The 12,489-nt window shown below is 38.9% G+C and overlaps 1 protein-coding gene across 3 annotated transcripts in view; it reads right to left on the reverse strand.

Moving 5' to 3' along the window:
* The window catches only part of stox2b (storkhead box 2b), a 144,186-nt gene continuing 131,697 nt past the window's right edge, over positions 1-12,489 (reverse strand). For 2 of the 3 annotated variants that reach the window (XM_056471790.1, XM_056471791.1), the window contains exons 3-4: positions 8,437-10,684; positions 2-1,385 (exon numbers count right to left, since the gene is read on the reverse strand). In XM_056471790.1, coding sequence (XP_056327765.1) covers positions 1,196-1,385; positions 8,437-10,684 — 2,438 coding nt within the window. In that variant the 3' untranslated portion in view covers positions 2-1,195. Of the gene's footprint in view, positions 1,386-8,436; positions 10,685-12,489 lie in introns of all 3 variants that reach the window. The other variant, XM_056471789.1, reaches the window with a different exon arrangement.

A 12,489-nucleotide genomic window follows, 5' to 3' on the forward strand; every position in this document is an offset into this window, starting at 1 on the left:
CGAAAGAACAGCATTTAATTGAAACAGAAATGTTTTATAAATGTCACATTTGATTAGTCTTGAAATGATCAATTTGTTAGAAATCAATCGACAGATAAAACCTGACATGTTTTGCCCCACATCACAAGAATCAGCAAAATATTGTTCTAATGCTCACCATGAATTTGTGTACTAAAAGAACTTGAAAGAAACTAATTGCAATAATAATAATCATAATAATAACAATAAACAACTGAACATAAGTAACTGGACGTATCAGAGATATGAAGGTCTAAATTCTCCACTCTATATGGGTCCTACATGAATCCGAACTCTACACAGTCTCCTCTCTAGTACAATGAGATTTGGCTCTACCTGCATTATGAGAACAGTAGGATGATGGAGATGTGACTGAAAAAGCACTAGCAGTACATTCACATTTCGCAAGCTGATAGTGGTTTGTCTAAAACGGCGGTCCTAAAGGGGGGATGGACGTCACTCTTGTCTCCCTCTATACGACTGTACAAATAGTGGAGGTAGTAATGTGTGTATTCTGTGTCGTCTAGTCGTTGAGCACCTGGTTAAAAGAGAAAATCGGCAGGAAAGAAAAAAAATGGATTCCAAGTTCAGTTTTTTTGTTGGTTGTTTGTTAATATTAAATGGTCCATTCAATGCGAAAGCACCAGTAGTATGTGAATTGGTGTTTTTTAAAGTATATAAACAAATAATGCCATGATGGTGGTATGTTTCATTAAAGTTTCATCCCAGAACAAAAATTCCCAGGACGCCGGACGATACACAAGGACGCGCTAAACCGAATCCAGTGAAAACACAAGAGCTTGTTCAGATTTCCAGGGAGATTTTAAGTGGCCTTTATATGGTTCAGTTGGAGTTCAGAGGGACCTGAGCGTACAGAATGAAACACCGGACACAGCGACGGATGAAGAAGAGGCATCAGAAGTTTGGATCAGAAGACAGTCGAGACCCGTAGTGGACACATTGAGCTATAAAGGACACCTACATATGGATTTGATCCCACACACCATGAACCAAGCGACTCGTTAGTCTGCAGCAGTGTTCGTTCCTTCGTTAGAAATATCCAAAAAGAGACAAAGATACCTCCGGTGGGATGGTTTCTGAAATGAACGCGAGCTCAGAATGTCCTGCCTGCGTGACGGTAACAGTCCTGGTGTGGTGTTTCGTGTTCGGCGTCTCTCTACACGCTGGTGATGGAGGCCTGTTTCTCGGTCCGGTTCGCGGGCGGCTCTCGGACGGTGCGGAAGCTGGGTGGCTGGTAGGGTGGAGGGGGTCTTTTGGTGCCCATGTGTCCTGGACTCAAAGCCATGTTCTGCCGCCTGCTGTTTTCCACGTTACTGGAGGTGTTGGAAGCAAGGCTTTCCCTCGTGCTGAAGCAGTGCAGAAGGACAGAAGAGGAAAGAGAAGGACAGTGTTATGGAGAAAGCAGATATGATTAGTCGCAATGCTGAAAAGGAGCAAAGATGGAGGTTAGTTAAAGTTAGGAATCACAGTCGCGGTATCAGAGTTGTGCGCAATGCAGAAACGAACAGTTTAATTTACAAGTAAACATTAGAATTTGATGGCGAAAAGAAGATGATAAATCTAATTAGCTTCTAAAGAAGCTAAATCAGAATGTTTTTAAGGAACACTCCAATTTTGTTTTTAGCTTAGCACAGATTATTGAATTGGATTAGACCATTAGCATCTCGCTCAAAAATGTCCAAAAAAGGGTTTTGATCATTTTCCTATTTAAAGCTCGAGTCTTCTCTAGTTTCATCTTGTACTAAGAACGACAGAAATAATTAATGCGTGCCAAATCACACTTACACACTATTCTACGCCATTTTGTAATATAGACCGTTTCAATGTGGTGGTGTCATTGGCCCATGAACATTTCCTTCTTGTTATTAAACTATTTCATAACTGTAACAAGAGGCGATTCAATCAAAACGTAATGTAAAACAACTATCATAACATTATTTATAAATATGTGGCTCCTTTTAGATTCTCGGAAGCTATAAAAATTTAAATTGTAAAACAGGAAATACGTTTGGACCATTGTTTTTGTTTACATCCCTCAAAATGGTCTATAAATAGTGTAAGTAGTGCATTCACAGTGAAAACTCTAAAAATAATAAGTGCACTTTAATTACCCATAGGCATGGGCGGTATAAAATTCTGACGGTATGATAACCTTGGATAAAAATATCACGGTTTCACTGTATCACAGTATTGCGATCACTACACTAAAATAAGTTCTTTTTAAATGTCTGGTTAAAAAACTAAAAATTTCCCCTTTGAACACAATATATTTTATTTTATGAAAGATTTAAAATATTTTGCAGCAGTAAACATGTCAGGCTAAATAATTAAAATCAATCTTTGACTTCTGCGGTCTTCATTAGTTTCAAAAACACAGATTTCTTTACAATTTAAATGGCAACTTTGGATATCATTTCTGCTGAAGATACTGTTGTCCTAAAAAACAACAAAAAAATGGAAATTAAAAAATCTCACACATATCTTAGGAACGATATTACAGAAAATGTTGGCGGTTTTAAAACCTTGACTTTTGCAAACCGCGATATACATTGAAAACTGTTATCGTCCCATGCCGCACTTATTCAACCATTAAAATGAAGTGTGGACTGTTGGACACTTCACACACTCAACAGTTGCAGCTTTGCTCACATAGCGGAAGTGGCGGAGCTATCAGGCGCTCATGTTGGATTACATTATTTAATTTAGATTGTGAAAGCAAAATTCTCCGACAAGAGTGCTTATACTGCCTCTCGGTGGTGAATGCGGTTATACTCATGGCAGGTATTATTTTGTACTGTGGTCACTTATTTCACTAATTTGGCAACCGGCAAACATCATCAGGGAAACGGTTTGAATTTCCGCTTAAGGCCGACTCACACTGCGCTTTTTTATAATCCAATTGTAGCATGTCAGATTTCACGAACATGGCTGCCATGTCACACTGTAAGATCTCAGTTGTCAAAGTCAGACTGATTTTTTATGACACTATATCAATAATAATATTTTTACAGTACTGTTATGGTTGGGTTTAGGGTTGAGGTGGGGTAGGCTTTAAAATATAAAATTTATTGGGTATTTAATAGATAACATTAATAATACTCGCTACAACTACTGTTTTTACGTTACTGTGATGGTTGGGTTTAGGGTTGGGGGTAGACAAAATACAATAAATGGGAAATTTAATAAATAATATAAATAATTCTCGTTAACTTCTGGCCGCAACCATATCCGATCTAGCAACAACCGACACTCATCGCAGCTGTTGTCACACTGCAGGAAAGTGTCTGAAATCTTCTGACAAAACTTCATCGGAGGAAAAATCTGATCGCAACGGGCACTAAGCGGCTGTCAGTAAACATGTCAAACCAATGAACAAAGGTCACCAATTTTAGCCAAGGATTTCAGAAATCTTTTAGGATTTCCCAAATTTGTCTCAGATGACAGAATCATGGCTGAAATCTGAGCGGGGATTTAGTAAAAAAACGTTTGTGTTCCATTTGGGGCGACACTACATTCATTTACTATCCATTTTTTCCACATAGTGCATGAGTGCATATTGTTCCATTGGGACACAGATAATATATATTTTTTCTAGCCTGACATGGCTAGAACAATAATCTCATTTTGGCGCAATAATCAAGAAACTTTGCTTTTATACCATGACTTATGCAGCGTTTGAAAATAGTCCCCAGCTAAGTAACATATCTGTGTAACATCATTGTGCCTCCTGCAGAAATAGTACAACAGCAAAGTTTCTTGATTATTAGCAAAGAGTATAGAATACACAAGACATGTCACTTAGTTTTGAAAAGTGTAACAGTAAATAGGGTGAATAAAGCCCCGCCTACCCGCCAACTACACTTGAAAAGAAACTTTTTTTTTTTGGTTTGTAATCTGTATGAAACGAACACGAGGTACAGTTTGCCCTGTCAAACGCACATCACATGACAGCAACTACTCAGACTCCCACAAATTTGTAAACAAAAAGTCGCTGTCATTTATGCAGGAGATTCGCCATCAAGACAAAGTTGTGAATTACTTCAGAAGAGCAGCGCGATCAGACAAACATTATCCAGAGGACGAGTTGTTGTTTAATTTTATTAGTGATTCCAAATATGAAATGTAATCGTAAGCTTGCCAAACAGTTTTGGAAAATTTGGTGTTTCCCAATTCAGTCAGAATTCCCGAGCATACTGCCTGAGAGGTGTTTCAAAAATGAAATTATAGATATTTTAACCCTGCATGCTTTATTTTTAGTTAATTTATTATAATCAAGTTTTGGTCATGTACTTTACTTGACCAAATAGTAATATAATTGCTCAAGTAATTGTAGTAACAATAGTAATAATAGTAATATCAATAGTAATAATCCATTATTAATCCGTTAATTTTAGGTCATTTTAAATAATGTATTAATTAAAGCTTACCACAAAATAAAAAATATATACATGGTAATTGTTTTATCAAAAGCAATCTAGTTTTTTTTGTATTGGACTATTTATTTTATTATTTATTTATTTTATTAATTATATTTTACTATTATTATTATTTTTGTGATTTTTTATCACAATTTGCATTATTTATTTGTAATATTTATTTGAATCTTATTTAATCTTGGTTTTGCATATTTGTTTATAATTTATTTAAATATTAATTAATCTTGGTTTAACATGAATTATTTTATAATTAGACTATTTTAATGGCAATTTTGTTTGTACTAAAGTTTATCTTAAAATGTTGAATATTTTGTTTTTAAATCTTGCTCTTTTATTTTATTAATTCAACTTAATTAAACTCCTAATCCTCTTACTTCAATTCTCTATCTTGTAAAGATGAATTTCAACTTTTAATTCTGAATTTCTGCCCAACTCTGATACTAAAGGTACTAAAGGTAAGTAAAGCAGAACAGAAAAGAGAAAAGACAGTACAGGAGTAAAATCAACATTGAAGACTATGACAAAATGGGAAATACAAACCTGCAGGTTTCAGGGAGATGATTCATGAATTTCTATGTTGCTAGACGTTGCGCTCAAACACCTCAGACATCCCCAATTTAACATTTAAGACTATTTAAGACTTGTATTAACACCGGATCAATACAAAATCAGTCTGAATTGAATAATTGGTCCATTTTATATGTGGCTGGCCAAATTTGAGTGTGGGGATTTCCTGTAAACTCCATACAGGCACTGTATTTTTGTTTTATGCATATTGCATGCAAATTAGCAATTTTTTGTTTGTTATTAAAAGTTACATAAAGGCTGGAAGTGTTAAAGCATAGGTCTTAAACTGGATTACTGGAGGGCCGCAGCTCTGCACAGTTTTGCTCTGACCCTAATAAAAACACAGCCGCTCCAACTTATCAAGGTGTTCAAGACTACTAGAGACTATTAAGCAGGTGTGAGTTGTAGGTGGTTGGAGCTAAACTCTGCAGAGCTGTGGCTATCCAGGAATTGAGTTTGAGACCATTTTGTTAGAGGGACTTTGCATAAGAACATTTGCATAATTGTTTTACATAGGAGTAAAAATAGCTTTAAAACTATTTTTAATGAAAATAAAATGTTTTCACTATGGTGCCGAACTGTTCATGTTCTGTTATAGTTGTTTCCATGTGAGCCTAGGATAAAATTACAAATCTATCTCTGCCTGGAATTCTTAGCACGGTTAGACAACCATGCTGGACTGGTAGAGCAAGTATGTGTTATTTATTTATTGTTACTCAACTAAGTAAAAATCAGAAATAGTCCCCCCTTCATAAAAATCTTATCATCATCCATAACATAACACTAACGTTAACAAGGCAATGACTAAAGCCACGGTCACAGCATAGACTACCAATCATACGCCAACCTGATTTCACAAAGTAGATCTGTTTAGGCTTACAGTTGTTTAGGCTTACTATTATTCCCCTCTAATTTTGGGAATAATTTACACCGTTATGGTTGGGTTTAGAGGTAGGGAATAGGTATGGATTACATTTTCGAACAAAAATGATGTTCCGGGATCAACATAGATGTTAATCCAGGATTGAATCGTGCGCTCGTGCTACATGTTTCACAGTTTGCTGCATTGCAAAGTTCAAGCTTGGTGATCTGCAAAATCGCATCACATGATTGCGTGAGACCAATCGAAGATCAAAATATGACCTCTCTATACAGAAATTTAAAATATGGAGCTATTGCTCGCTTATTTTTAATGTCCAATCATCTTGTTTATTCCCGTCTTTATTATAACAGAATTTCGCATGCTCTAACTTTAGTTTGACTGCAGCATGATTTGTAATACATTAAAAATATTTTCGTTATCAGCACCACCATGGAAAATTATGGGACCGGATAAACCTAAAATGGTTAAGGGAACAAAACCATTCAGCCCAATAGTGAAAAACGGTTAAAAGTTTGTGTAAACATATGTGAACTGCTAATTCGTTACAATTCGTAATATTTTTTTGAGTTTATTTTGTTAATTAAGAGAAAAGAGCATAACACATATGAACATGTTCATCTTAAATCACTTTCAGTAGTGGATTTACAATTTTCGTTAATACATCCTTCAATAGGTATTTCCAATCGGCAGCAGTTCACTTAATGGCCACCGGTGTCTCTAATTTCAGATTTTCTTTCTGATGCCCATTAAAAAGTTAATAGTGTTTGCCTGGTTGGTTTTATACAATGTATATCAATAAAAAATAATTCAGAAGCTGTTTGACGTGCCAATATATCAGAAACAGGACATTTTTAGGTCGTAATTCCTTTTGCTATGATGTTTTTAACATAAGTTGCTGCCAAAGTGTGTAAAAGGGAGAATGAAAACACAGGAAGGAACAGAACAAAAACAAATACACAAACACAGGGTATAAACTGCAACTGAGGCACTGTATGAAAAACAACATACTTTAATTCGGGGGGGAGGGGTATGGGGGGGATAACACAATTAATAAAAAAAATGAAGCTAAACAAAAAACATGGGGGCCACATTTTGTTTCTCTAATGTTTGAAAAGTCTCATCAGGTTTTTTGGCGGTGAGCAGGGAGAAGCTTTTCTAACCTGCTCTGCCTCACAGGGTGACCTGAGTAACAGTACAGTGCTTGTTTTTCTTCATTCAATCCTCCAAAATGTCTACATCAATTTTCAGCAGTTCAAGAGGTCCGATTTTTTGGGGTGTCACAAACTTCTTGATATCGTTCCGCATGACAGTGAGCCTTTTTTAATGTTGGACGTTTGTCTATGAAACAGACTTTGCATCCAACTTTAAGGTGTTTTAGGAGTCAATATTATTGCACTGCAATGTCTGAGCATGGAAACATACACTGAAAGTATGCAGAATGAGAGGTTTCAGACATTTGGAAGACGATATTATTGGGTGTGGGTGCAGGTTGAAGGGGAGGACAAGGATAACAGTACGACGTAAAAGTTGCACAAGTTGCATCATGTGCTCAAGGCAATTCATTAAGTAAGGCCTCAAAAATATCAATAAAGTGACAGACATGTGCTTATACATTATGTAATGTGGTAGTTTTGAGAACAACGTCAATTAACCCAATGGATTTTAGTGAGAACACACAATGCAACAATGCAGCACTTACAATACAAACATGACATTCATTTAGACAAAAATGACCAAAGGTGTACCCAAAACAACACACTATTTAAACAAAAATCCAGCTTAAAACAAAACCAAAACCACAACGGAGTAAACATTTCAAAAATTGCAGTTATAAAAATCGTAGTGGTTGACCTACATTAAGGTGTATTCAGTACCTCTCACATTTTAGTAAAAACATGGTTCATAAAACATTAGCATTAAGCCCAAAAACGCACTCTATGCAAGTGGGAAATGCAGCATCAAAAATGTACCAGAAACAAATGCAAAACAATGTCTTATTGCTTCTACACGAGCCACTATAGTGGCCAGCAAGTTTTTGTTACGTTTGATAAAGTTGTTAAAACCGCTGATATGTATAGTTACCCTAAAACTAACATATCAGGTTGAACAGCACAAACATTTTTGCACAAACACCTCAACTAAGCTCCTGAGGTTTGCCAGAGTAACACAAGAACACGTTAAGTATGCACAACTGCAGCAGCACTAGTGTTTTTGTACTTGCATAGAGTATGTTTTTTGTCGTAATGTCATTCACAGAGGTGGTTACTACTCCTTAAATTAAGAAAATATAAGGTTTGCACAAACTGAGATTAAACCAAGTCTCTACAGAATTCTGTCATGTTTATAAAAGCTAAAACCCCAAATGTTCCTATGAGTTAACACTGAGTTAAAAACAAGGATAATAATGTATGTCTATTCATAGAATAGCATACCTATCATTTAAGACACACCCTCCTGCCAACACACACACACAAATGAAATAAACCCTTAAAGTGGCCCTGAGTGCCTTACCGTGGGGAATTAAATCCACTGTCCACAGTCACACTGCTGGAGTCCATACTGTCCAATCGGGTAGAATGGACAGATTTTTGGCTGTTGTTGCTCTCACCTTCCTTAGGACTTAGAAAGGTCAAGTTCTTCTCAAACTTCCGCTGCAAATCCCGCTCTTTCTCCCGTTCCAGCAGCCACTGCATTGTCCCTCCCTCTTCTCTGACCTTCTCCTCTACTCTGTTCTTATGACTAGTCTCCTCCGAATCGTCATCTGACACGTTGTAATAGTCAAAGGTGGTTTCCGCACATGAGGCTTGCTCCTGAGCTGAGGATGGTGGCACGGTCAGTGGTAGAGGTTTATCAAAAAGCTCCTGAGTCTCCAGGACTTCTGCTGACTTTGTGTGAGGGGACTTACCTATCGTACCTGGCCTAGAGAAGCTGCTTTCCACATAGTCTGGAGATTTGAACAGAGTCTCTTGGCTGTAAACCTCTGGCACTTTGTCCAAATCACCTGAGTCGGGATTGTGTTGGTGCAACAATCGTCCATTGGGGAGATGCTCTGGAGTTTGGCTCGTTGACGCTACAGAAATACTACTTTGTCCCTTTGCTGTCTCCTCTTTATATTCTACAGGGTGAGGTGGTGTAAGATGTGGGGTAAGTCGCTCTGAAGAAATCCCCTTCCAGACACTATCTGTAAAGTCATGACTGGGTTTTATAAGAGAAGATGGAGCAGAGAGAGAGACTTCATTTGCTGCAGTGCACTGGAAATAGTCGTCCACAGGTGCTTTGGGAGAGCAAGACTTCAGGTCGTTGTAAGCAGGAAGACTATCTCTGCTTTTACTTCTCTCCAGCGTCCGGTAATGCACTGCATCCTCTGAGGATCCTCTTCCTACATCAGGCACACAAACATCAGAGTGTAATCTAGCAGCAGAGAGCATGATGCGAGAATAGTGGTTTGCCTGCGCGGATGCCCTCAAAGTACCATCGTCAGTGTAGTACCGACTTCTGTCATCAGGACTGCACTCAAAGTCCTCTGGAGGACCTAAGTACGGACCACCAAGTGGCCCTTTGGAGTTGTCCATGGAGCGTGACCTTTCTTTGGCCTTGTCCGACCTCTCATTACGTGACTTTCTCTCTTGAGTATGACTATGACTCCGGTGGACTTTGGAGTGTGACTGTGCCCTAGAGGGTTCTGGGAATGGCATTTCTGTCCTCCGCTTTGCCAGTTCGCCAGAAACATCCCACTCTGGAGCAGTGGTAAAGTGAGACTCTACAATGTTGGGGTTGCTGTGAACCATATACTTTCCTCTGTTTCGCTCCATGGACATCATGGTTTCACGTGGAGAGCGTACCAACGAGGAGCTGTAGAATCTGTAATCCCGGTCATAGGTTATGTCTAGATTGGGTCCTTCAGATGGATCCCCCCTGGATGCACGTGTTTTACTATGAGAACGTGAGGCCTTGCTCTGCTGGGCTTTTCGATGGCTGCGGCTCCGCTTGCTGCGGGCACTCTGCTGTGCAGAGGAATTTGCTTTGTTCCTCTGTGCCTTCTCCTCCTCCAACCGCTTCATTACAGCTGTGTGGCGAGCCAGGTTCTCCACCGTGAGATCTGGGTTGATCCGACGAATGATCTCCATCTCCACCTCTCTAGGAACAGTGGTGGGTGTCTCCTCATCTCGAAGTGGCCACTCCTCAGGTGGGAACTGGGCAGAAAACGTAGCTAGATGCTTTGTCTTGTCCTTCTTGAAGCTTAACCTGAAAAGCTTCAGGCCAAACTTCTTAGATTGCTTTTCCCCACTGCTGCTGCTTCCATCTTTGTGTTTACTGTTTGTCTCTGTTTTAAATGGAAAACTATGCACACTTTTACTCTTTTCTGATGGCTGTTGAGGAGGTGGAGACACAGGAGAAGACTCTTTATGCTCCTTAGACCTTCTCTGTAACGTTGAGGTATGTGTACTAGGCATGTCCTCCCGATAACTATTGTTGTAGGAGTCACTGTGGTTCTTGTGGTGGGTTCTTTCCCGAACACATCCAGATGTGGAGGGTGTCATGGTACCTGAGTGAGGAGAGGTACACGGCTGCTGCTGCTGCTGCGGTATCCTCTCATCCAGGTGGTACCACTTGCTGTTAGTCCTAATTAGGGAAGGTGTGATGAAGTATGTCTGCTGGGTGACAATGAAATAACCCTCTGGGGTGGGGTAGATCTTCCGCTCTCGGACCAGCATGTTGAGTGTGTGCCGCAGAATCTCCATACTTGGAGTGGGGACGCCTACCAAACAGAAAGAGAGGCAAAAGATGATCAGGTTACATTGAAACTAACAGCATCTACAACACAGAAATAAGCCCAATTTTAATATGATTGTAAACAAACATCACAAGTATCCTAACAAATTGTAGCACTGGCTGCACAGTAGCTAAGTGGTTAGAACACTCTCCTCTAGTTTGCATGGGTTTGCTCCGGGTGCTCTGGTTTCTACCCAGAGCCCAAAGACATGGAGTATAGGTGAATTTCCATAAACTAAATTGGTCGTATTGTGTGAATGGGAAGGTGAGTAGGTGTTTCCCTGCACTCTGGTTTGTACTCTAAGAGCTAGGTTGCGACAAGAAGCACACGTATTAAACAATTGCCAGAGAAATTGCTGGTTCATTCCGCGGTAGCAACACCTGATAAAGCAGGGAATAAGCCTTTGGCTGCCTCTCACTTCATCCCCTCATATTGACCAATAAAGGCTAAAATCAACAGCATTTCATTAAATTTCACATTCTCATTCTTTCCTATTTGATAACATATGTATGTCTGTGCTTAGACATATTTAATACTGCCTTTCCCATCTGGTTGACTTGTTTCAGAGCTTTGCCCCTCTGCTTGCATTACTCCCCGTTACATCATGGAGTCCTTAAAACCAGCCTAGTGTGACGCAACCCCCCTTCCCCCACCCCCTGCAGTTAAAATGCAGCAGCCAACACCCCATTCAAATATCCATGCTTTGGGGAGGGGGGGGGGTAGTCTACGGTGCATCTCTGTCAGTGCTATAAACCTCCAAATAGAGATGTTTGTAATGATAGCTTAGGTGAGTGCATTTGTGATGTCATACTCTTAAAGGGAAACACAGTGTCTGTGAGAACTGTTTTTTTCACACTCCTATCTCTTTCTCTTTTCAAACACCTTTCGAATAGTAAAATAGGGATTAACAAAGTTATTTGATTGTTGTGTCATTTCTGCTTTGTCATTTGCAGTATAATTGTAGTCCAGTACACTGCTATGAGGTGGAGAAGGGTTGCCTGTACTTACATCATAGTTACTGCTTAGTTTCTGTCAATGATGTGCAATCCTAATTCAACTTTACAAACACTCTTTCCATGCCTCACACACACACACACACACTTACAACTGTCTAATCCAATCGAGAACAACATCCTCTCACTTACTGCGGAAATTCACTTTGATTCTAGAGCTGATGAATTGTTATGAATGTCTACACATTTCAACAACTACTAAAACATTGGCAAGTTTAAACATTCTAATTTATGAAATACTTTTTTAAACTATGAAATAGAAGTATAGACTGGCATTAACGTATTTCATGTTTTAGAATAGCCCAAAATAAGTGTCTCAGGATGAATCTGCCCATTATCTATTTTTACAAGTATGAGGATTAAGTTCAGAGGGTTTTATGAAAATAATCACCCTCTGTCAATCACCACCACCAGAATGTGCCACGTCCAATCTTAAGAAACTGTTCATAATTTTTCCTTCATTAAAGGGTTAGTTTGGCCAAAAAGTTTGCTATTAATTACTCACCCTTATGTCATTCCAAACCTGTGAGGATTTAGTTTGTCATCGAGATACAAATTAAGGTATTTTAGATGAAACCAGAGAGCTCTCTCTCATCCTCCATAGACAACAACAGTCCCTACTCATTCATTCCTATATTTTCCTTCAGCTTAGTCCCACAGTTATGTACCGCCAAATATTCCAGCATATGTTTTACGCAGCGGATGCCATTCCAGCTGCAACTGAGTATTAGGAAACACCCATACACACTCATTCACACTACGGCCAATTTAGTTTCT

This window comes from Danio aesculapii, chromosome 14, assembly GCF_903798145.1.
Source record: "Danio aesculapii chromosome 14, fDanAes4.1, whole genome shotgun sequence".
Taxonomy (NCBI): Eukaryota; Metazoa; Chordata; class Actinopteri; order Cypriniformes; family Danionidae; genus Danio; species Danio aesculapii.